The sequence below is a fragment of the Myotis lucifugus genome, unplaced genomic scaffold (assembly GCF_000147115.1).
Source record: "Myotis lucifugus unplaced genomic scaffold, Myoluc2.0 scaffold_659, whole genome shotgun sequence".
Taxonomy (NCBI): domain Eukaryota; kingdom Metazoa; phylum Chordata; class Mammalia; order Chiroptera; family Vespertilionidae; genus Myotis; species Myotis lucifugus.
The window spans coordinates 1-25974 of NW_005871707.1; the positions used below are offsets into that span (position 1 = coordinate 1).

The following is a 25974-nucleotide window of genomic DNA, read 5'->3' on the forward strand; positions in this document are numbered from 1 at the left end:
TTGAGCATGAAGTCCATGAGAAGAGAAACCTGGAGGACATGGGACCTTGAATGGGAAGACTTAAGAAAGAGAGTAGGGTCCTGGCCGGTGGGCTCAGTGGTTAGGGCATCAGCCAGGCACCTAAGGGGTTCTGGTTTCAGAGAAGGAGAGGGAGAGAGAGAGAGATAGAAACATCAATGATGAGAGAGAATCATTGATGGGCATGTCCTACACTGGGATCGAGCCCGCAACCTGGGAATCGAACTGTGACCTGGTTTATAGATTGACGCTCAACCACTGGGCCACACCAGCCAGACTGTCTCTCTCACATTGAGTCTCTCTTCCCTCTCCTCTGTCCCTCCCACTCTGAAAAGCCATGGAAAAAATATCCTCAGGTGAGGATTAAAAACAAGAGAGAGAGTAGGAATTGGGGCAAGTTGAGTGGAGTGAGAAGGCCAAAATAAAGTTAGGTGGTTGGAGTCTGGAATCAGAGAGTCAGGAGTTGTAAGATTCAGAACTAGAGGAATCTATAGGGTGAGGTTCAGATTCTAGAATCAGAAGCATTTGAAGGCTGAGTTCTAGAACCAGAAGAATTTGGATCTGAAACCAGAGGCAGTTGGCAGCTGTGAGACCTAGAACCAGAGGAATTTATAGAGTAAGGACTAGAATTAGAAAAAGCCTGAAGACCAAGTTCTAGAGGGGTTCTGCAGTCATATGATCTAGAATCAAGAGTTGGGTGTTGTAAGGTCTAGAACCAGAGAAATTTATAAGGCAAGTTCTATAATCAGAAGATGTTTGAAGGCTGGGTTCTAAACTCAGGGTAAATTTGGAGTAACAAGATCTGGAGTGAGGGGAAATTAGAGACTGTCTAGGTCTAGGACCAAGGGACTATGGTATGAGGTCTGGAATCAGACACGTTTGAGGCCAAGTTCTAGAACCAGAAAAAAGGGAGCTAATCAGATGGCCCTGGAAATTGCAAGGTCTAGAGGTTGTGTGGTCTAGAACCAGTGAATGGTAGAGGTCATAAGATCTAGAATAAAAAAGAACTACAGCATGGTGTCCGGTTTTGGAGGTATTGGTTATAAGATCAAGACATAGAACCCAGCCAGCATGGCTCAGTGGTTGAATGTCCACCTATGAACCAGGAGGTCATGGTTCGATTCCCAATCAAGGCATGTGCCTAGGTGGTGGGCTTGATTCCCAGTGTGGGGCGTGCAGGAGGCAGCCAACCAATGACACTCTCTCATCATTGATGTTTCTATCTCTCTCTCCCTCTCCCTTCCTCTCTGAAATCAATAAAAATGTATTTTTTTAAAAAGACATAGAACTCAATTTTCTCCTTTTTGATGAGAAAAGCAAGTCTTGAGTGTAGAAAGTTTAAAGGAATGCGCTGGGAATCATGGGATTTAGAGATTAGAAAGTCTGGATTTGGAACCAGATGTGTTCCAGATTAGGACGAGTAGAGCCAATAGGAAGCATGGGGTTGTGAGGTCCAGAACCAGAGAAAACACTCGGTTGTAAGATCTGGAACCAGCAGGAATTGGAGAGAGTGACTTCTAGAACAAAGGAGTTTACAGGGAGAGGTCTAGAACCTGAGAAAGACATTGAGTTCTAGAACCAGAGGATACCGGTGGTCAGAGGCTCTAGAGCAGCAGTTCTCAACCTGTGGGTCGCGACCCCTTTGGGGGTCGAACAACCCTTTCACAGGGGTTGCCTAAACACATCCTGCATATCAGATATTTACATTACGATTCATAACAGTAGCAAAATTAGTTATGAAGTAGCAGTGAAAATACTTTTATGGTCGGGGGTCACCACAACATGAGGAACTGTATTAAAGGGTCGCAGCGTTAGGAAGGTTGAGAACCACTGCTCTAGAGCCAGAGGGAGTTTGAGGGTGTGAGGTCTAGAATCAGACAACTTGGGAGGCCATGGGGTATGAAAACAGAGTTGGAGGTAATGAAGTCCAGAATGGGAAAGAGCAGAAGACTGTGAGATCTAGAGTCAGGGAGGTTTGGAGGATGCTAGGCCTGCACCAGACCACGTTGGAGGTTGTGCGGTCCAGAACCAGAAAGGTCTGAGGTTGCGCAGTCTGGAACCAAAGACAGTCTGAAGTTGTGTGGTCTAGAACTGGGGAAGGCTGGAGGTTGTATTGTATGGAAGCAGCCAATAGAGGAAGTTGGAGGCTACACCTGGAATAGGAGATTCAAGAATAAAGTTAGTGTCCAGGCAAGGCTGGGGGCAACAGAAGTCCAGAGTGGAGGAGGTAGCCAGGTAGGCAGAACTGGGTGGCTGCTTGGGAGGCTAAGGGCTCAATGAGAAGTCACTGGGTAGGGGGGGGGGTCTGGCCCAGAGGCTCCCCTCCCCATTGACACCTGAGTGGGGGTGTGAAGGTCAGAGTCCCACATTCTTATGGACTCCCGGCGATTCATAGCAATTAAAAACAAAAATAGGAGCAATAATAAAAGAAAGATAGATGGGAAGAAATGTGATTGATTATGGTTATCAATACACCCCAGGGCCTAGAAACACAGATCCCAACCCCAGCCTCCCACCCCTAATTACCCAAAATGAAGCCAAAAGAGTTGGAGAAAGAAATGAGGTAACCAGTATGAAGAACCCCAAGGGAAGTCCTGAGAGACAGAGGAGGAAGGGGCCGGAGACCCCCTCCCAGAGGTCACTGAGCTGAGACCACCCCAAAGAGCCCCCGGATCGGGGAGGGGGACAGGGGCGACGACTGAGGTAGGCCCGAGGTGGGCAGGGGCCACTGTGCATTGGCTGCCAGCTTGGAGTGTGGGTGAGGTCCTTTCTGGGAAGAAGAGAGATGGGAAGAGGAGCTGGCTCAGTGGGCCTGGGTCAAGCTTGTCACCGGCTGGAAGTGGCTTTTGGGTTGGGTGGCGTCCTCATCCGGGTAGAGACAGAGCAGTGAAGGGCCCAGGCCTGTGGGGGGGAGATAGAAGGTAAACCAGTGGGGAATTGTCACCCCCACCCATGGGTCCTTCTTGACAGTTAAAAGTGGGTGATGAGGCAGGCAGTCCTGGATTCAAGTAGCAGTGAAATCTTGGGCAAGTTCTGCTCTCAGGTGTCCAGGGTATTTGGGACAGTAGGTAAGGAGCCTGGAGCCTGACTCTCCCTGAGTTTGAATCCAGGCTCTGCTGTTTACTTGCTGTGTGACCTGGGGCAAGTGACTTGACCTCTCTGTGCCTCAGTTACCTCATCTGTAAAATGGGCCCGTAACTGCCTCTCTCCCAAGACCGTTGTGAGGAGTAAATGAGTGAATCCATGGGAAGTGCTCTGAACAATAACTGGTGCTGTTGCTACCTGGGAAACCGAGACACTTCTGTCTACCTCATTTATTGAACACTGTACAAGACATGCCTCTATGGTTCACCTTCAGAGAAAAGAAACAGCATGTGGCCAGTTGGTTACTGAGTTTCCCCAGAACAAACAGGATGTGGGGGGTGGGGAGAGGGTATGAGAGCTGTGCACGTGGCTGGTGGCACGTGTTCCAGGAAGATGCCCCTAGACCTGTGGGTCGCGACCCCTTTGGCGGTCGAACGACCCTTTCACAGGGGTCGCCTAAATACATCCTGCATATCAGATATTTACATTACGATTCACAACAGTAGCAACATTACAGTTATGAAGTAGCGATGAGAATAATTTTATGGTTGGGGGTCACCACAACATGAGGAACTGTATTAAAGGGTTACGGCATTAGGAAGGTTGAGAACCACTGCCCTAGACCAGGGGTCCTCAAACTTTTTAAACAGGGGGCCAGTTCACTGTCCCTCAGACCGTTGGAAGGCCGGACTATAGTTTAAAAAAAAACTATGAACAAATTCCTATGCACACTGCACATATCTTATTTTGAAGTAAAAAAACAAAACGGGAACAAATACAATATTTGTATTTGCATGTGGCCCGAGGGCCGTAGTTTGAGGACCCCTGCCCTAGACAAAGGGAGGTGGAGACATCTAGAAAAGGCCTCAGCCCATTTTTATTTTATTTTTTTAATAACCCAATAGGAGACCATAAGACCTAGGCGACGTTTGGGATAGGTTGTAAACTCCATAGTACTCAGCCGAGGAGGGACTCGCGCAATAGGATAAATATTGCCTGTGCCAGCGAATTCCAGTGTGCCTGCCACAAGGGACAGCCCTCGAGAGGGGAGTCTGTCATTTGAATTCCGACAGGTGAGCATTTTCTCGCAACACCTACTGTGTGCCAGGCAATGGGGACGCAGCAGTGAACGGGATGGATGAAACTCCATAACCTTGTGGGGCTGGCATTCCAGTTAGGGGAGTCGGTTAGGTCATGTATGTAAATTTAGCACAAATCTTGGCAGAGTGAGGGTTAGATACATGTTAGCTCTTCCTTTACAAATATATACTGAGGATCCGCTCTGTGCCCAGCCACTGGCCAGCCTGCCCACACGGCAGTGACCAAGATGGGCCTGGCCCTTGCCTTCACTGGGCTCACACCCACAGGGAGAGGGAGAAGGCAGCCAATTACCAAATAGCTACACAATCACCTAGGCCAGTGGTCGGCAAACTCCTTAGTCCACAGAGCCAAATATCACCAGTACAGCGATTGAAATTTCTTTTGAGAGCCAAATTTTTTAAACTTAAACTGTATAGGTAGGTACATTGTTATTAACTTCATTAGGGTACTCCTAAGCTGGCCTTTGCCAAAAAACGTCCTCAATCTGATTGAGGTACGTTCGCTGAGGCCGACCCCTTCCAACTCTCCCATCCACACTCGTCTGTATACTTGTTTCGTCTATCTTTTGTCACCCGCGCGCGATTTGCGGATGCGACTAGCACTAACCACTGCACAATGAGACTGCTGACTGCCTGGCTCACTCAACTTGTGCGTGAATCGCACGTGCCTCCCCCCGCGCTGCCTATCCCGCGGCCCGTCTGCGCCCTCCCGTCGCCCGACCGACCAACACCCCCCACTTGTTCTAACGCCACTTCTTCAAAATAGACTCGTCCAGGCCGAAAACCGACTTCTGCGCATGGGCCACGAAGTTTCAATCACACGGTACGTGCGTGCCCGCACGTGGTATTTTGTGGAAGAGCCACACTCAAGGGGCCAAAGAGCCGCATGTGGCTCACGAGCCGAGGTTTGCCGACCGCTGACCTATGTAAATATGGTCAGTGATGAGTGCTATGAGCCCTGAGCTTAGGAAGTTGGGGGGGGGGGGCTTCATGGAAGGAGTAATATTTGATAGAGATCTCAAGGATGCAGTCAGTCCTAGCCTGTTTGGCTCAGTGGATAGAGCATTGGCCTTTGGACCTCAGGGTCCCAGGTTCGATTCTGGTCAAGGGCATGTACCTCGGTTGCAGGCTCCTCCCTGCAGGAGGCAACCAATCGATGTGTTTCTCTCACATTGATATTTCTCTCTGTCTTTCCCTCTCTCTTTTCCACTCTCTCTAAAAATCAATGGAAAAAAAAGAAGGAAAAATATCCTTAAGTGAGGTTTAAAAATAATAATAATAATTTTTAAAAAAAACTTAAAAATAAAGGTTGTAGTCATTAGGCAAAGAATAGATGGAAAAACATTTCAGGTACCCAGATCAGCACATGCAAAGGCCCTGAGGCAGCCTCCACAAGCAAGATGATTTAAAAGCCATTGCAGTGCCCTACAGAGGCCCTATGGAATCTGCCTTACACCTCTCTCCCCTCCTCTCTCTGCTCCAGCACTCTGGTCTTATTTCCCCCAAATAAGACAGATATACCCCACCCCAGATCTTTGTATTCACTGTTCCCTCCATCTGGAATGCTCTACCCCCAGAAACTGTCACGGCTCACTCCCTCACCTCCATCAGGTCTTTGCTCAAACGTCACCTTCTGAATGAGATCACGCCTAATCATAAAATTGAAATCCCCCCACCCCGGGACTCCCTGTCCCTTTGTATGCATTATTTTCTCCAGTAGCACTTCTTGTCTCCTGCACTCTTTACTGTGTTTGTTTCATTCTGTGGACGGAAAAAAAGGCTACATGCTGACCTGACTAGCTCAGGGAAGGCCTGCAGGGCAGTTTTGCAAACTTAGAGGCCTAAAGTAACCACAAAGGATGGTCTGAAATGAAAACGAACTAAAAGCGGTTAGGGTTACGGTCGTTAGTCATGTCCTAGGCCAGTATCTTCCCGGACAAGTTCAACCTTTACCTTAACTGAGCCTACTGTCTTTTTGCATCTATGATAACATATCATAGAAATGTCAGGGTAACTTGTAACTTCCCTTTTTTCCGGACACCTCAGGGCACAACCAAATGCCCTGGGTGCCAGGACAGACACCACAAAGTCCTTCATTGTTATCACATTAATGATTGACTGAGGTAAAAGAAGTAGGTGTCTATCATTTTACTTTTTATCCAATCCCAGAGGTCCCCCCTCCTTTGCTTTCTCCCGCCTCTCTAATCTATCACCAATGGATTTCATGTGACCCACTTACGTCTCCTTTGAATGTAATGTATAAAACAAGGTGTAAAACCACCATTCTCCGGAGCATTATCCCAATACGTTGAGATTTTGCTTCCTGGCAATGGTCAACAGTTTGGCTCAAATAAACTCACAAAAATTCTTGACGGGTTTGAATGTTTTTAGGTTAACAACTCTGAACCGTCTCTCTCCCTCACCAGAATGTCAGCTCTGCAAGGGCAGAGATGTCTATGTTTTGTTCACAGTGTGTCTCCAGCTCCTAGGACAGTGTCTGGCATTTCCTGTGTGTTCTATATATACATTTGTTACCTGTATAAAAGGACAGAATGACTCTAAACACAGCAACTGTGGCCGAAACAGAGGGTGTGAAGAAGCAGAGTGTGGTCTGAGATGAGGCAGCAGTCAGACCCTGGGGACTTGAGTCTCTCTGAAGGGCACTAGGGAGCCACGGAAGGCTTTAGAGCAGAGGCAGGCCAGGGTCAGATTCGTGCTTTGAAAAGACCTCTCTGGCTGATGCTGAGCTCCGGCTACTGGCAGTTGTGCCAGAGAGCGGTTTGTCTCGCACCCTGCACTCTGCAGAGGTGCCATGGAAGCAGCGTGGCACCGAGGCAGGCGTTTCTTAAGCGTTTACTATGAACAGGTCTCGTGCTAAGCTTTCCCTGTGTCACGAGTCTTTAAGCATCTCCCTGAGGTAAGAACTATTACGATAGATCCTAATTGACCGGGTGGGGGTGGAACAGAGACTCCAGAAGCAAAAATTGTTTCTCCTAACCACACAGCTGGTAATGACCGAGGTGTGACTCAGCCCCAAGGCGTAATCAGACACAGGCTTCAGGAGGTCTAGGCGTGGGGCTGGGCCCAGATTCAAAGCCTCCCTCGGGGCCTCCCCTCCCCTCCCAGAGGGGGCCCAGGGCGGCTGCATAGCTAGGCTGGTACTCACCCAGGGGCTCATTCAGTTCCAGGAGGTGGGTGCTGGGATCCTGCTGCCGCCCCGGGGCTGGTCCTGTCAGGAGGAAGTTCTGCAGGGCAGAGACAAAACCAGCATCATGGAGATCAGTATCCAAGGAGGCAGGACGGTGCAGTGGTTAGGGGCACTGGGGGGTTCGGCGGCTGCTCATCAGCTGTGTGACTTTGGGAAGTCACCGCCCCAGACACCCTCCGCCTGTCCCTCCAGCCTCGTGCCCCCCTCTGTGCCCAGCAGGCTCTGTGTGTGGACTCCATCAGGGGTGGTGCCAGCTCCCCACACTGCGGGCCCGGGGGCGCTGCACCAGCCCTTGTTGATTCCTCACGCGCTGCCCACACCATTGCCAACAGTCCCATTAAATTCTCCTCAACACCCCCTGTGAGCGTGCCGGTTCTTGCTCAGATTCTGACAGATGCAGTTACCTAAACTTGCCATTGTAAGTGTGGGCGATGATGGTGATATTTCAAGAATGGCCGTGGGGATTGAATAATTTAATCATGCAAGGAACTAGTGCAGTCAGTGTCCGGCACGTGGTAGGCACTCATAAATACACTGAGTGGCCAGATTAGTTATGCAAATAATCTATATATATAAAAGCCTAAGCCACCGTTCTACTGTTCGACCGGTAGCTATGACACACACCGATCACCAGGGGGCAGACGCTCAATGCACAGGCATGGAAACATGGAACAGACTGATGAATCTTAGATGGAAAAGGGTAGGGGGGAGGGCAGGAAGAGATTAACTAAAGATCTTATATGCATAGTAGAGGCCCAGTGCACGGATTCATACACCAGTGGGGTCCCTTGGCCTGGCCTGTGGGGGTCGGGCCAAATCTGTGCACCGAGCCTCTGACATCCCCTGAGGGGTCCCGGATGCGAGAAGGCGCAGGCCAGACTGAGGGACCGCACCGGTGCACGAATCCGTGCACCAGGCCTCTAGTAATAATAATAAAACCTTGAGAGTATTTGCTTAGGAAGTTTTCAATATTCAGTATTTTTGGAAGTGTCGATGAAGTACTGATGGGGTGGTCATCATAATCTGGCCGGTCATCCTAATCTGGCCACTCAGTGTATAAGCTATTGATATTATCCATCACACCCCTCATGTTCAAACAGCCCTGTTGGGTGAGGAGCCAGAGAGCTCTTCTGTGGGCAGTAGGGAACCATGGAAAGTCCTGGGGGGAGGCCTTGTGGAAGTCACACAGTCTCGGCTGGTTTTTAGAAAGGGTTGCTGTTGTGCAGAATTGACAACCAGGGCAAGACGAGGCAGGGAGAATGCAGGGGAAGGGATGCTGTTCTAGTTTGCTTTGCTTTTCTATCCCATTTATCTGTCGCCCGCTGAGGAACAGTGAAGGGCCTGGTTTAGTGTGCTTCTCAGGGCAGTCCTGTGAGATGTAACTCTCCCACTTTCCATATGAGGAAACTGAGGCTCAGATTGGGGACATCACCTGCCCAAGGTCTCAGTCACTAGGTGGGCTGACCGGAACCCAGTCAGACTCTACTGTCTGTACTCTTAACACTACACGAATCATCCAAGGCCAAACCTGTTCTAGGTTTGAAAGGGGACCCACAGGAGCAGATACTGACCCTTGTCATTTCCCCCTTCCCCTGCTTAAATGTCTTCTTAGTACTTCCGACCAACTTACATACATTTCCAAAGCCCTTTCTTACCCCTTACCTGAGCTAAAATATCAAGGTCCTAGCTCCAGCTGGGTTACCAACCTTCTATCTGACTGTCAGCCCTGTCCCCTCTGGTTCTCCCATCCATAGAAGAGCAAGCTTAAGCCTGCTGGGTTCTGAGGGCCAGAGAACCCCACACATCCCCACACATACCAGGCTGAGAGGAGGCAGTAGGAAGTTTTCGGGTCTTAGGCTGGGGGACCGTTTAGGGGGTCTCACCCCCAGCAGCTCTGCCCCCTCGGCCTCATCCTCTGAGCTCCGGGCCAGGGTCCTGGAGGAAAACAGGCAGGAATCTCAGAACACAGCAAACATGGGCAGGTGTGGGCACTGGTGTGAGTAGATGATGAGTATTCATTCACTCCCCCAAGCACCTATTTATCTACTCATCCATCCACCTGTCCATCCATCCATCCATCCACCCATCCACCCAGCCATTGATTCATCCATCCATCCACCACTCTATCTTCCCATTCATCTATCCAATGATCCATAACCCACCCATACAACCTCCATCTATCTATCCTTTCATTCATTCATGTATCTATCCACTCACTCACCCACTCACCATCCATCCATCATCTATCCCTCCACCTACTATATTCATTAATGTACTACCTTCCTCATTTTAAAAAGTTTTTAAAAACATATTTTTATTGATTTCAGAGAGGAAGGGAGAGAGAGAGAAACATCAATGATGAGAGAGAATCATCGATCAGCTAGCTGCCTTCTGCACGCCCCACACTGGGGACCGAGCCCACACTGGGGACCGAGCGGTTGGGCATATGTCCCTACCGGGAATCGAACAGTGACTCCCTGGTTCACAGGTCGACGCTAAGCCACTGAGCTACGCCGACTGGGCTTAACAAGTTTTTATTAGGCACCAACTGTATACCCAGTGTCAAGCTGGGAGCCTTGGGGAATACTGAGATGCATGCATAAAAGCTTCACATGGACAGTAGAGACCACTCTGGAGACTAAATGGGCATGTGCCCACAAGTTGGTGAGCAAAAGCTTACGTATTAGGAATCTAACATCTTTGGAAGAGGGGCACGGACCCTCTGACATTATATGCAAAGTGTGTGTCTCTATGTGTAGGTCAATTTTCTTGGAAAAGAGTCCATAGCTTTCAATAGATTCTCAAAGGTATTAGAAACTTAGTTCCAGCCCTAACCGGTTTGGCTCAGTGGATAGAGCGTCGGCCTGCGGACTGAAAGGTCCCAGGTTCGATTCCGGTCAAGGGCATGTACCTTGGTTGCGGGCACATCCCCGTAGGAGGTGTGCAGGAGGCAGCTGGTCGATGTTTCTCTCTCATCGATGTTTCTAACTCTCTATCCCTCTCCCTTCCTCTCTGTAAAAAATCAATAAAATATATTTAAAAAAAAAAGAAATTTAGTTCCAGACAGTGTCTCTGACATTGTGGCAAGTCCTCTTAACTATGACAAAAACCGTCAGTAGGCCAGATATAAATATGTCCCAACGGAGGGGGCCTGGCTGACTGGTGGGATTGGATGACCAGTGGTTCTTAACCTTCCTAATGCCGTGACCCTTTAATACAGTTCCTCATGTTGTGGTGACCCCCAACCATAAAATTATTTTCGTTGCTACTTCAAAACTGTAATTTTGCTACTGTTATGAATCGTCATGTAAATATCTGATAGGCAGGATGTATTTTCATTGTTACACATTGAACATAATTAAAGCATAGTGATTAATCACAAAAACAATATGTAATTATATATGTGTTTTCCGATGGTCTTAGGCGACCCCTGTGAAAGGGTCGTTCAACCCCCAAAGGGGTCGCGACCCACAGGTTGAGAACCGCTGGATGAGATGGTGAGCACAGTGAAGTGCACTCCAGAAGGAGGGTGAGGCCTAGGCTAAGACATAGAGGTTGGGACAAACATGCCATGCGGGGCACACTGTGGGTACGGCCTGGGCAGGGTCAGTGTGGGAGGGATGATGAGAATGAGGCTGGAGTAGGAGGCAGGAGCAAGACAGGGGGTCAGGGACCCTCCACACTCCCTTGGTATCCCTCCTCTACTGTGGCTCACCTCTTCCGAGCCCCAGCCATGGATGGGGCGGAGGTGTCCCTTCTAGAAGGGCTGGAGCAGCTCAGCCGGGGGTCACTCCCCCAGCGGGGCAGCAGGGAGGGCTCAGGAGTTGGGGGAGACAGGCCGTGGAAGCTCCGAGCTCGAGGCCGGGGGGCAACCCCCAGAGGTCTGTGGTAGAGCCTGGGCAGGTGCTCACTGGAGTTGAGCTGGAAGTCATCATCCATGGAGATGTAGGGGGCCAGCATCTCCAAATCCAGGGCATCGCCGTCCTGTGGAGGGCAGGAGGGAGGTGAAAGCATGAGCCTTGGCCTCGGACAGGCCTGGGCTCGTGTCCCAGCTCCCCCACTTCGGAGTTCTGTGCCTGCGTTCTGAGCTTCAGGCTTCCCATCTGTAAAATGGGTAGGACTCTGTGGTAACCAGTCGCCAACATGGCCCCTGAGGATCCTCTTGTCTTGGTACTCGCGCCTTCGTGTAGTCCCCTAGTACAGTGACTAGGGTTGCCCTGGGAACAATAGGTTATTGACGAGATGATGGTGTGTGACTTCCAACATCTACACTAAGAAAAGAGAAAGATGCATATTGACCGTACCTTTGTGACACCCACCAGCCAATTAGGAGTGAGTATGCAAATTAATCCAACAAAGATGGTGGGTTAATTTGCATACGCAGATGCTGAGTGGCCGGGGCTGGGGCAGGAGGCTTGTGTCATTCCCATGATGCAGGCGTTCTGCACCGCCCCAGCCCCTCCTGGCCTCTGGGCAGCGTGGGAAGGCAGAAAGGCGGCTCAGGCCAGAGCGAAGGTGGTGACGGCAGCCAGGGGAAGGAAGGCCCATTCTTGCATGAATCTTCGTGCATCGGGCCTCTAGTTAGGTTATAAAGACACCATGGCTTTTGTTGCACTCTCTTTCTCAGATCACTTGCTCTGGGGAAAGCCACGTCATGAGCAGCCCTATGGAGAGGCTCACATGGCAAAAAACAGATCCCTTGCCAACAGCCAGTGAGTGACCTTGGAAATGAATCGTCTAGTCCAGTGGTCGGCAAACTCATTAGTCCACAGAGCCAAATATCAACAGTACAACGATTGAAATTTCTTTTGGGAGCCAAATTTTTTAAACTTAAACTATATAGGTAGGTACACTGTTATTAACTTAATTAGGGTGCTCCTAAGGCTTAGGAAGAGCCACACTCAAGGGGCCAAAGAGCCTCATGTGGCTCGCGAGCCCCAGTTTGCCGACCACGGGTCTAGTCTAGTCAAGCCTTCAGATGACTGCAACCCCGGATGACCTCTTGACTGCAGTCTTGTGAGAGACCTGAGCCAAAGCCACCGAGCTAAGTGGCTTCCAGATTCCTGACCCTCAGAAATTATGTGAGGTAATACATGATTGCTGATTTTTAAAAATATATATGTTGCCGAAACCGGTTTGGCTCAGTGGATAGAGCATCGGCCTGCGGACTGAAAGGTCCCGGGTTCGATTCCGGTCAAGGGCATGTACCTGGGTTGCGGGCACATCCCCAGTAGATGTGCAGGAGGCAGCTGATCGATGTTTCTCTCTCATCGATGTTTCTAACTCTCTATCCCTCTCCCTTCCTCTCTGTAAGAAATCAATAAAATATATTAAAAATAAAAATAAAAATAAATAAAAAAATAAAAATATATATGTTTATTGGTTTCAGAGAGGAAGGGAGAGGGAGAGAGAGAGATAGAAACATGAATCATGAGAGAGAATCATCAATCAGCTGCCTCCTGCACACCCCCCACTGGGGATCGAGCCCACAATCCGGGCATGTGCCCTGACCAGGAATTGAACTGTGACCTCCTGGTTCATAGGCTGACGTTCAATCACTGAGCCACACTGGCCAGGCACATAATTGCTTTTTTTTTTTTAAATATTTTATTGATTTTTTACAGAGAGGAAGGGAGAGGGATAGAGAGTTAGAAACATCGATCAGCTGCCTCCTGCACACTCCCTACTGGGGATGTGCCCGCAACCAAGGTACATGCCCTTGACCGTAATCAAACCTGGGACCCTTGAGTCTGCAGGCTGACGCTCTATCCACTGAGCCAGACCAGCCAGGGCCATAATTGCTTTTTTAAATGTCTAACTTATAAGGTAACTTGTTATCCAGAAGTAGATTACAGGTAAGATTTTGGTACTAAGAGTGGAGCACTGCTGTAACAAAAGCCCACTGCCTGGGGAGCCCTGGGGAGAAGACCTAGGTTGCCTTGAAAAAATGTTAGTAAAAAACTAAACCAAGAGGAGCGTGCCAGAGAGGGCTTAAAGCAGTGGTTCTCAACCTGTGGGTCGCGACCCCTTTAGGGGTCGAATGACCCTTTCACAGGGGTCGCCTAAGACCATCGGAAAACACATATATAATTACATATTGTTTTTGTGATTAATCACTACGCTTTCATTATGTTCAATTTGTAACAATGAAATTGGGGGTCACCACAACATGAGGAACTGTATTAAAGGGTCGCGGCATTAGGAAGCTTGAGAACCACTGGCTTAAAGGGAAGTGAGGAACATGTTCTTTGAACAGAGGAGAGGGGATTTCTGATGTGTAGTAGCTGAAAGTTTAGCAACACTGCCACCTGCAGTTGTGTGGAAAGCAAAAAAAAAAATGTAACTAGTGACCTGAGTGATCTAGCTAAGGAGAGTTCTAGCCGGACTGTCGAAGGAGCGGCCCGATTTCTTCTTGCTACTTGGAGTAGAAGGCAAGAGGAGAGAGAAGCCAAAGAAAGAAATGTTGCCCTAACCTGTTTGGTTCAGTGTATAGAGTGTCGACCTGCAGACTGATGGGTCCCGAGTTTGATTCTGGTCAAGGGCACAAGCCTGGGTTGCAGGCTCGATCCTCAGTGGGGGCGTGCAGGAGGCAGCCGATCAATGATTCTCTCTCATCATTGATGTTTCTAGCTCTCTCTCCCTCTCCCTTCCTCTCTGAAATCAAGATTAAAAAAAGAAAGAAAGAAATGTCAAACATGAAGGAGCTGGGACTTCACAATCTTGAAAATTCTCAATCTCCCTGCATCCTGAAGCATTAACTTCACCCAAAAAGAGGTTTGGCCTTTGACCTGGCTCCTGGGAGGTAACATAGAAACCAATAGAATTTCCTGAGTGATAGGCGTGTCTTTGCTGTTCATGGTGGGCCCCTTGGGCCATGCCTGATAGTTTATGCCAGTGGTCGGCAAACTCATTAGTCAACAGAGCCAAATATCAACAGTACTTCTTCAAAACAGACTCGCGCAGGCCGAAAACCGACTTCTGCGCATGGGCCACGAAGTTTCAATCGCACTGTCGGTGCGCGCCCGCACGTGGTATTTTGTGGAAGAGCCACACTCAAGGGGCCAAAGAGTCGCAGTTTGCCGACCACTGGTTTATGCTAACAAGATGACTCAGGGTGAGTAAGGGCTGGCTATGTCAGAAAGGTCAATCATGTGAGTAGAGGGTTGGGGTTTGGGCCGTGTGAAATCAGCCTGACCTCCAAGGAAAGTGTGTGTCTTGGGGGAGGAAGAGATGGTGATCAAGTTCAAGTACATGGGCAGTAACTCAACCAGTCATGCCTGCAAAACCTTAAAAGCTTGAGTGAGCTTCCTTGAGTGTCCATACTCCGTGTGTGAGTGTCACACTTCAATGTCAGGAGGGTTACACCTCCCTGGGACATGAAAGCTTTGCATTTGGGACCCCCCCCCCCCACCCCGCGCCAGTCCTAGGTTCCACCCTATGCATCTCGTCCTTTGGTTATAATATTTTTTTTCTGTAATACAACTGTAATAATAAGTATTGCACTTTCCTAAGTTCTATGACTCGTTCTAGAAAAACATTGAACTTGAGGGAGTCTATGGGAATCTCTGAATTTTAATCCAGCTAGTGTGAAGTGAGGGTGGCGCCGAGGACCCCTGAACTTGGGCAGACTTGGTAGTCTGGAGGACTGTGTCTTTCACCTTGAGTTTAGCTGCCTCTGGGAACTCCCCGGATGGCAAATGATGCTGCAATTAAGAAATGGCTTCTGAGCAAAGACGGGCGCTCTCAGAAAAGCATGGTCTAAAGATGAAGCCAGGGCGTGACTATAACATGCCTTTTAAACCCTCAGAAAGATCAAAGGTGGCGCCTAGCAGTATCCTTCAGACTCAGACAAAAGATTCTAGAGTTTAGGGATGTGCCTCATAGATTTTCCCAAACAATAGGGCTTCTATTCAACTTCAGGGCTCTGTCACTCAGCCATCTCAGCAGCAGTGCAAGGTAGACAAGATTCTATCTCAATGAAATTTGTAGGTGTGACTTTAATGGTGTGAACTCCCAAAGAAATTCACATAAGACCCATGACAAATGTTTAAGAGAATTATATGGGTAGAAACATGGCCAGTTTGGACTGAAAGGGACAGAAGTGGAACAAAATGAAAAGAGACCTTTGGACCACCAAAGTTCCCTCAGCAGGAAGCCAGGTATGAAAACCGCTCAGCTGCAGCACATGTTGCATTTTATGAAAAAGGAAGGATGACGACAGTGAGGAGCCCCAAGCCCAGAAGGCCGGGCCAACCACCACGAAGAAAAACTGGCAAGTAGTAGGAATGAGGTCTGATCAAGGAACTGTCGATATTTGCCTAACTGTATTTCAAAACTGCTGTGGACCAGTGGCACCTGTGTGTTTGAATGGGAGTGCATAGAGCAGTTATTCCATGCCTCCCCCACAGCTGTATGTTGGGTATGTGGGTGGCAGATAACTTGTCTCTTCAGCTCACAGGCCAACAGACTGAGATAGGAGCTTCCCTGCAACCAGACCTGACTTAAGCGAGGACATTCTGGAATTGAAGCGGATGCTGTGATGGGAAGTGACTTTGTAATGGAGCCCCGATGATCCTCGTATTTTGGTTTTCACCCTTGAATGTGGTTGCCTTTCACATTGTACTAGGGTTGGTCTACATTACAGAAAAATGTTGTTTTGTCGCTTCTAAGATTAAGTTATAAAAGACAGCATCTTCTGTCTTGGGCTCACCCTGTCTTGGATTATCTGCCGTGGGGAAATCCAGCTGCTGTGGTGTGAGGACACAAAGGCAGCCTATGGAGAGGCCCACAGGTCAGGAATGAAGCCTCCAGCCAGAGCTAGTGAGGGACTGAGTCCTGCCATCAACCATGTGCATGAGTTTGGAAGTGGATCCTCTATAGCCCCAGGTGACTGCAGCCTTGACTGAGAGCTTGACTTCAGCCTCATGAGATACTCTGAGCAAAAACCACCCAGCTAAGCAGCTCCCAGATTCCTGATTCTCAGAAACTGTGTGACATCATACATGTGAGTTGTTTTAAGGCGCTGAGTTTTGGGGTAATTGTTATATAGAAATAGATAATTAATACATCATGCCACTATCATTGATCTGTCCACTCAATAATTCAAACATTCTCCACCCATCATCCATCCAATGAACCAAAGGTCTTTCCCAGTGGTCGGCAAACCGCGGCTCGCGAGCCACATGCGGCTCTTTGGCCCCTTCAGTGTGGCTCTTCCACAAAATACCGGCTCTTTCACAAAATACTGACTTCTGCTCATGGGCCACGAAGTTTCAATCGCACTGTATGTGCGTGCCCACACGTGGTATTTTGTGGAAGAGCCACACTGAAGGGGCCAAAGAGCCGCATGTGGCTCGCCAGCCTCGGTTTGCCGACCATGGTTTTATCCAAACATCTGTCTAAACATCACCCATCCATCTATCCACCACCATCCACCTAATGAATACAATGGTCTGTCCATCTATCCACCCACTCATCCCTTCAACCATCCCACTACCTTTCTTTGAAGCCCAGATATGTCGGCCCCCACGCCTGCCCTTACCTGAGCTATGGCTAGATCTGTCTCCACTGCCTCAAGGTCTCTCCCAGAGGCCAAGGCTTTGTGTGCATTCTCCATGTCCACAGGTGGCTCATCTGGGAGATCAGCCTGTGAGGAGACAGAGTAGAGACATCCCTTGAGCCTGGGCGGTGTCAACAGTGAGACAGTCTAGAGCAGTGGTTCTCAACCTTCTGGCCCTTTAAATACAGTTCCTCATGTTGTGACCCAACCATAAAATTATTTCCGTTGCTACTTCATAAGTGTCATGTTGCTACTGTTATGAATCGTCATGTAAATATCTGATATGCAGGATGGTCTTAGGCGACCCCTGTGAAAGGGTCGTTCGACCGCCAAAGGGGTCGCGGCCCACAGGTTGAGAACCGCTGGTCTAGACATTTGAGCTCAGGAGTAGAAGGGAGGGTCAAATCTCAAACAGCTGGACCCCAAGAGGGTCAAATAGCAAATGCAAATGAGGTCTGAACCTGGGTGTTCAAAGAGTGTTGGGAACAGGTCAACAGGAAAAACATCAAAGGTTTGAAAGACCAGAGCCCGAGGCCAAACAGGCAGTTCCTCTGGGGTTAAAGGTCTTGGGGTGGGGGGTGGGGGGGAAACCATGCAGAGGTACTGCTATCCCAAGGGCGAACAGTAAGGTCAAAGGTCACAACCTAGTTTTGTGGTGGAGAGGAGATATTTGGGGGAATAGGGTCGGGATGAGGAAAGTCAATACGGACCCCTGAGTCAAAGGTCAGACTGTCTGGACTCTTATGTAAAAACAGCAACCGCTATGGTCTATTGAGCACCTACTAGGCGTCAGGTTCCTACTAAGGTCTTCCCGTGAACCCTCACAATAACCAATGAGGTGGCTATTTGCCATTATCCAAACTTTACAGGTGAAGAAACAGGCCCCGCTTGTCCGGGGTAGCACAGCTGGTAAGTGGCAGATTCAGGGTTTGAATGCAGAGTCGTGTAATTTAAGACATTAGACGTTCTTGAGTCCTTGAAGTCAGAGTTCAGAGAGCCTGGTGCTTTGTCACAAGCCAGGAGGGGGCCACCCAGGCCAATCCCAACACACCCCAGGTTTTGGTCCAGATCACAGTTGAACAACCTGGAATCTAGGTCTTAAGGAAGCCCCGGGACCCATGTCATCCCAACCTTCCCACTACACAGATGGAGAAACTGAGGCCCAGCAAGGTTCAAGTCAAAGAACAAAGCAGCCCGGATCCTCAGGGCTCCAGTGGTAGGGACTGCTTACCGGAAGGGGGCTCGGGGGGCGCCGTGTGGCTGGGGGTGCGCTGGGGGTGGCAGCTACCGAAGTCCCATCTAGGATAGGTGCCAGGAGGCGACGGAGATCAGGGCTACAGAAGCGGCGGGGGTCAGCGGCCAGGGTGGCCTCGCTCAGGGCAGGGGGGTGTAGGAAGGCCAGGATCCGGGGGCCAGAGACGTCTGCAGGGCACATGGAGATGGGGAGGACACAGGATGGTACCCAGGGCTGAGGGGCGGAGTCCTCCCCGCCAACCCCAGGGAGCATAGCTGACATCTTCAACCACCAATCAGGGTGGACACCGTTCACAGCGCTGGGGAGCTGGGCCCTGGGGAACCCTTGCTGGGCCAGGTGCCTTCCCTTTGGTCACGGGGCAACATGGGGTGGGGGGTGGGGCGGGCACACAGGAGGCCCGAGAGAATAGCAATTGCCCAGTGGTGGGGAAATACTCGAATATTTAAAATTGACATGGCTGGACCCAATTTTCCAACAGCACCGAGCAGCATTCGGCCACTTGGCATTGGAGGGAAGACTGGCCCAAGGCCCTCAAAGAGGTTTTAAAGTCACTGCAGGTCAAGACACCGCCCGAGCCAGTTCTGAGCCAGAAAAGGAAAGGAGACTGTCGACCCCACACCACACCCAGGCGCATGGACTGCCAGCAACAGCTTGGAGCAGGTGAGGCCTTGAAGAATAAACAGAGAGGGCAGCTCATCCCAGGCTGGGGGGGCATGGGCCGGGGAGAAGGGAGAGGTAGAAAGGAACCAGATTTGGGAGGGTCACGATGATGGGAAGCCAAAGAGCAGTGAAGTGGGAGGCGGGAAGTGAAGGGTGGGCGCAATGGGGAGCCACGGCAGGTTCCAGAGCAGAGAGCACAAGACTGAAGCCATCATCCCAGGGCCACGGGAAAAGAGAGAGGACAGGAGAGAGGAGAGCTTTCTGGGCAGAGGAAATGGCATGTGCAAAGGCCCTGAGGCATGAAAGGGGCTGGCGCGGTTGGTCCGAGAGCACCGCAGGAGCTGGTGTGGTCTTAAGGCAGCGGTTCTCAACCTGTGGTCTTGACCCCTTTGGCGGTCGAACGACCCTTTCACAGGGGTCGCCTAAGACCATCCTGCATATCAGATATTTACGTGGTGATTCATAACAGTAGCAACAGCCCTAACCGGTTTGGCTCAGTGGATAGAGCTTCGGCCTGCAGACTCAAGGGTCCTGGGTTCGATTCCTGTCAAGGGCATGTACCTTGGTTGCGGGCACATCCCCAGTGGGGAGTGTGCAGGAGGCAGCTGATCAATGTTTCTCTCTCACTGATGTTTCTAACTCTCTATCCCTCTCCCTTCCTCTCTGTAAAAAATCAATAAAATATATTTAAAAAAACAACAACAGTAGCAACATTACAGTTATGAAGTAGCAACGAAAATAATTTTATGGTTGGGTCACAACATGAGGGCCAGAAGGTTGAGAACCACTGTCTTAAGGTAAGGAAAGGAAGGAGGCAGGAGGCAGGCCACAGGGGGTGAACCCTGTTAAGGTGCTTGGGCTTTCTAAGCATCCCGGGGACACAACCCCTCCCAGCCCCAGCCCCGCCCCATACCAAGGCTGGCCCGAGGGTTGGGGGTGTCCTTCTGAGAGGGGGTGGCCCGCTGCATGGGTCTGCGAGAACGTCGCTCCGTTTGCTCCAGGGACAGCACCACTCCGGTCTCTTCCACCCGGCTGGGTACAGGGCAGAAAGGGGAGGGGGAATCAGGGAGGGTCCTCGGCCCGGCCCAGGCAGCCCCCTCGGATGGTGTCCTGTCTTAGGGGGCAATCCCACCGGGGGCAGGAGGGCATCGTGCAGGAAATAATTGGCCACATGGACTTGTTTCTGGATCTAAGGATTTGATTGGTCGCGAATGCTTTTTATTATAATAGCATTTACAAGAGTGTTGAGTGTGTCTTCCCCAGCTCCCTCTGTGGAAGGAAAGACAGAAAAAAGAGTTGGCATTTAGTACAGCTTGGGTAGAGAGAGGAGGCCGAGGCGGGTGGGGAACTGAGGGGCAGGGGCGGGGAAAGGAAAAGGTATAAAAATGAAATACCCTCTTTATAGATATGTATTCATAAACATTCATTAAAAGGAATTCAGGAAGAATATATATTTAACATTCCTATGTTACCAAATAAGAAGAATTGATAGGGATCCATTTTAACGAATAAGATTTTAGTTATGAAGATTCTATTCATAGACGTTCCAGGGAATGGCTTTATAAATACATCCTTCTTACGTCCCCCGCGCCTCCCCTCCCCGCAGTCTCTAGCTGTAGAGACCATCCAAATGTTCCTGAGCAAACTGGCTTCTGGAGAAATGGTCTGTGGTGGAGGGCCAGGCCCTCATTTGCATCTCATTTGCATGACGCCGTCCTGCCAGCTCTTAGAGAAGCTATGATCCTTTCCCACCCTTACCAAACCCCTTCTGGGCTGGGAACATCCCCGTTTAGGCTGCACCAAAGCCACCCTTCCCCTTTGAAAAGCACAAGCATACACAGTACACATGCACACACTCGGTGCACACAGGCACCACCAACAACACCCATATACGCCCATGGATATACAGATACGTGCACGTGTTCCATACACTCAGGCTGACACATGGGGTTGACGCGTTCATTTGTTCCAGACGCGTTCATTTGTTCCACAAACATTTCCTAGACCAGTGATGGCGAACCTATGACACTCATTTTTTGGGTTGATTTTTCTTTGTTAAATGGCATTTAAATAGATAAAATAAATATCAAAAATATACATCTTCGTTTTACGATGGTTGCAAATATCAAAAAATTTCTATATGTGACACGGCACCAGAGTTAAGTTAGGGTTTTTCAAAATGCTGACACGCCGAGCTCAAAAGGTTCGCCGTCACTGTCCTAGACAATCTGTCCTGCTTAGTAGTGAAGAGCAAGGGCTCTGCAGCCAGGATGGCGTGGGTTCAAATCCCAGCTCTGCCACTTAGGAGCTGTGTGACCTTGAGCATGTGGCTGAACCTCTCTGGGCCTCTGTTTCCGCCTCTATAAAGACGGAATAATAATGGTACCTTCTCCCCTGGTTGCTAAGAGGCTGAAATGAGTTAATATATGTACAAGGGGAAGGAAGTAGACTTTACAAAGTATAAGCAACAACAACCACACCGTCGCGCACTATACAATAGGTACACAGCACTAAGGGCGATGAATACCACATGCTCCTTAATTCACTGTTACTACGTAAACTCCTCTCATTCCTCACCCATTTTCTGCCAGTAAAACTGAAATCTCCAGGCCTGCTCTTTGCTTAGAGTGCAAAAAATGGAAAGCCCAGGGCCCGGCCATAAAAAGGCAAATCTTCGTAATGGATAAAAGGAGTTTCCAGGAGAGATGGGGGCAGGTCCCTTCTCTTTCAATGTCTGTAAATTATTCAAAGATTCTGATTTGAAAAGGTGTTGAATCGAGAACACTTAAAAGATGATCAGTTTGCTTTTGTGTGCAATATAAAGACATGTACGAATACTCCTGTTACCAACTTCTATTTTCGAATAGAATCTCTCCTTGATCAAAAAGACCTGGGAGCCCTGACCGGTTTGGGCCAGCGGATAGAGCGTTGGCCTGCGGACTGAAGGGTCCGGGGTTCGATTCTGGTCAAGGGCATGTACCTTGGTTGCGGGCACATCCCCAGTAGGGAGTGTGCAGGAGGCAGCTGAATCGATGTTTCTCTCTCATCGATGTTTCTAACTCTCTATCCTTCTCCCTTCCTCTCTGTAAAAAATTAATAAAATACAAAAAAAAATTTAAAAAAAGACCTGGGAAAGCCCTGGCTGGTTTCGCTCAGTGGATACAGCATCAGACTATGGACTGAAGGGTCCCGGATTCGATTCTGGTCAAGGGCACTTGCCCCGGTTGCAGGCTCTATCCCCAGTAGGGGACCTGTAGGAGGCAGCCGATCAATGATTCACTCTCATCATTGATGTTTCTATCACTCTCTCCCTCTCCCTTCTGCTCTGAAACCAATAAAAATACATATTAAAAAAAAAAAGACCTGGGAAAATTCCTAAGACTTCAGAAATTGGTGCCATGTCCCAGAAGGTTATCATCAAAGAAAAACTGTCATTCTCACCCGGCTGGAGTGGCTCAGTGGCTGAGTTTTGACATATGAACCAGGAGGGCACATGCCTCAGGGTTGCAGGCTCAATCCCCAGTGTGGGACATGCAGGAGGCAGCTGATCAATGATCCTCTCTCATCATTGATGTTTCTATCTCTCTCCCCCTCTCCCCTCCTCTCTGAAATCAATAAAATATATTTACAAAAGAAAAGAAAAGCTGTCATTGTTTTTGTCTTATGTGATTAACTAGAGGCCCAGTGCACAAAATTCGTGCACGGGTAGGGTCTGTAGCAGCTGCCAGTTGCCAGCTGGGGCCTCCCTTCCCCTGGCTGCCTGCTGCCGCAGGCCAGGGTGGGGCTGGCTGGAGGGAGGAGGGAGGGGCCATGGGCAGTTGGCTGGCCGGCTTTGTCCCCTGGTTGAACTCCCAGTTGAGGGGACAATTTGCATATTAGGCTTTTATTATATAGGATGTGCTGTCTTCATTACCATGTTGTTATGGTAGAAAACTTCTAAGATGCACAATGGGGGAGGGGTAAGGTTTACTATTACACTTCCATTAGAATGGCTAAAATTAAAACCAAACAAGCTCTGACCAGGGTGGCTCAGTTGATGGAGCATTGTCCTGTGCACTAAAAGTTTGCCAGTTCGATTCCCAGTCAGGGCATATGCTCAGGTTTCAGGTTCGGTCCCTGGTCGGGGTGCATATGGGAGGCAACCAATCGATGTTTCTCTCTCCCTCCCCCTTCCTCTTTCTCTCAAATCAATAAAAACATATTTTCATATTTTAAAAGAAAATTAATTAAACCAAACAAGACAAAAAGAGCCAATACAAAATGCTGTCGAGGATACAACTGGAACCCTTCTACACTGCTGATGGGATGGATGCAAAATGGTAAGCCGATTTGGAAAAACAGTCGGGTGGTTTCTTACAAAGTTAAATATACACTGACCACATGACCCATTCATTCCACTCGTAGGTGTTTACCGAAGGGAACTGAAAACATATGGTTTCACAGAGTCCTGTGTGAGAATGTTTACAGTAGCTTTTTTCATAGTCACCCAAAATAGGAAACAGCCCAAGTATCCTCCGACTGGTGAATGGATAAACAGACTGGGGTCCATTCAGGTTCAAACCACAGCTGACTAGTCAGCATTAAAAAGGAACTAATATACACCACCACATAAATCTTAAATGCATTATGCTGCCTGGTGGGTGCGGCTCAGTGGTTGAGCATCGGCCTATGAACCAGGAGGTCACAGTTTGATTTGCAGTTCTGGTCAGGGCACATGCCCAGGTTTCAGGCTCGATCCCCACCGGGGGCATGCAGGAGGCAGGCGACTGATGACGTTTCTCTCTCGTTCTCCCTCCCCCTTCCTCTCTGAAATCAATAAAAATATATTTTAAAAATACATTGCCCTGACCAGTTTGGCTCAGTGGCTAGAGCGTCGGCCTGTGGACTGAAGGGTCCCAGGTTCGGTCCCGGTCAAGGGCATGTGCTTTGGTTGCGGGCACATTCCCAGTGGGGGGTGTGCAGGAGGCAGCTGATCGATGTTTCTCTCTCATGGATGTTTCTAGCTCTCTGTCCCTCTCCCTTCCTCTCTGTAAAAAATCAATAAAATATATATTAAAAAAAATACATTATGCTAAGTCAAAGATGTTTCCCTCTCGTCAATGATTAGACTGAAAAGATTACATATTGTAGAATTCCATGTACGTGACATTCTGAGAAAGGCAAAATTCTAGGGTCAGAGAACAGATCAGTGGTTGCCAGGGATTAGGGGTGGGGTGGGGTTCACTGTGAGAGAATTTTTTGGGGCGATGACTGTGGTAATGGTTACACAATTCCATGCATTTGTCAAAACTCGTAGACCCACATACCCCAAAGAACGAGTGTTCTAAATGTAAAAGACACCTCAATTTTTTAAAAAAGCAAAACAAGTCCCCATGAATCTACTAGATTTCTTATTTAGACTTGAATAGAGTCCTTTTAATTTAAAAGAATGGCATGTGTGCTTATTACATTCATATGCACCCAGACCCCTGTGTGTGTTCAGTCACACATGTTCCATATACATGTATGTGTGTATACTCTCACATGTGGACACAATACAGCCACACTTGTGCATGCACACATGCACGTGAGCACACAAACACATACACCTGTTCACACACACACACACACACACACACACACCTGTTCACACACACACAGACCAGACCCAGGTGCACTCACCTGATCAGGAAGTGGACGCAGACGATACTCTCAGACTGGGGGCCCCGGCCCCCTGACACCACTGTGGCCTGGGTCTGGGTCCACAGGTAGCCACCACTCCGTGCCAGGAAGCGATACCGCCCGGTTACTGCCTGTCCCTTGCTCAGCACTGGGGAGGGGGACGGGAGGACTCAGGGCCACAGCACGGGCAACTGGGGAGAGAAGGCTCTGGGGGCAGGGGGTTCGGTATGAGGAGCCAGGGAGGACCGGGTTCCTTGGGGAGTGGGGAGCTAGCTGGTATTGGCAGGCTCGGGCCCAGGGAAACAGAACCCGAACACATACAGGTGTGGATGCTCTGGCCGACGGCATCAGAGTCCAGCGCGTGGATGTACTCGTAAGCAGAACAGCCAATCAGGTCATCGGGGCTGTAGCCAGCGACGTCAGCAATCCTGGGGCGGGGACAGTGCAGCCTGGTCAGTTCAACCGGCTGAGGGAAGGGGCAGGGGACCCAGGGACCAAGCCAGCAAGACAAACAGAGTCAGGCTTGTCACGCAGAGAAAGGGAGAGAGGAAGGAATAGAGAAAGAGGAGTGTGGCAGGCTGCCCATCCTCATTCCTGAACCTGGGAATGTGTGAGCTCACACGGCAGGTACGGTGCAGGTAAGGGTCTTGAGATGCAGGGGTTACCAGGGATGATCTGGGTGGACCCGATGTAGTCACTGGGGCTCTGCAGGCGATCAGAGTGAGCGTAGACGGGATGGTGGAGGAAGAGGTTGGCGTGATGTGCTTTGAGGATGGAATGCAGGGCGTCCTCAGAAGCGGGAAAAAGTGAGCAGGCAGACTCCTCCCTGGAGCTCCAGTAGGAACACGGCCCTTGACTTTAGCCCCAAGAGGCTCATGTGAGACTTCTCGCCTCCATTTGTGTTGTTTGGAGACACGGCATTTGTGGTAATGTTACAGCAGCCACAGGATACAGCAGCCACAGGAAATGAGTATGGGGGCGGGAGGCGGGGGAGGAAGGGTGGAAATGGAACAAGCAGAGCAAAGAAAAGGGAAAAAAAATGTGAAGGAAATAGGAAGGAAGAAAGTCACAAAAAGAAAGATGAGAAAGAATGAATAGAAAGCCCTAACCGGTTTAGTCAGTGGATAGAGCATCGGCCTGCGGTCTCAAGGGTCCCGGGTTCGATTCCGGTCAAGGGCATGTACCTTGGTTGCGGGTACATCTCCAGTGAGGAGTGTGCAGGAGGCAGCTGATGGATGTTTCTCTCTCATCGATGTTTCTAACTCTCTCTCCCTCTCCCTTCCTCTCCATAAAAAATCAATAAAATATATATATTTTTTAAAAAAAGAATGAATAGAAATAAAAAGTAATAAGGATGTTCATGACTTTAAAAACATAGACACTCCTATAGTGCTTTGTACCAGGCAACTGGCTGAGTGCTCAGAACAGC

At 49.4% G+C, this 25974-nt stretch overlaps 1 protein-coding gene across 1 annotated transcript in view; it reads right to left on the reverse strand.

Annotated features, from left to right (window-relative positions):
- Positions 1-2776: 2776 nt before the first annotated feature.
- The window catches only part of HIF3A (hypoxia inducible factor 3 alpha subunit), a 34879-nt gene continuing 11681 nt past the window's right edge, over positions 2777-25974 (reverse strand). Inside the window, exons 7-15 of the mRNA XM_006105287.3 lie at positions 24867-24973; positions 24546-24693; positions 19798-19916; positions 18201-18391; positions 16952-17056; positions 11126-11394; positions 9228-9345; positions 7369-7447; positions 2777-2919 (exon numbers count right to left, since the gene is read on the reverse strand). Coding sequence (XP_006105349.1) covers positions 2822-2919; positions 7369-7447; positions 9228-9345; positions 11126-11394; positions 16952-17056; positions 18201-18391; positions 19798-19916; positions 24546-24693; positions 24867-24973 — 1234 coding nt within the window. The 3' untranslated portion in view covers positions 2777-2821. The remainder of the gene's footprint in view (positions 2920-7368; positions 7448-9227; positions 9346-11125; positions 11395-16951; positions 17057-18200; positions 18392-19797; positions 19917-24545; positions 24694-24866; positions 24974-25974) is intronic.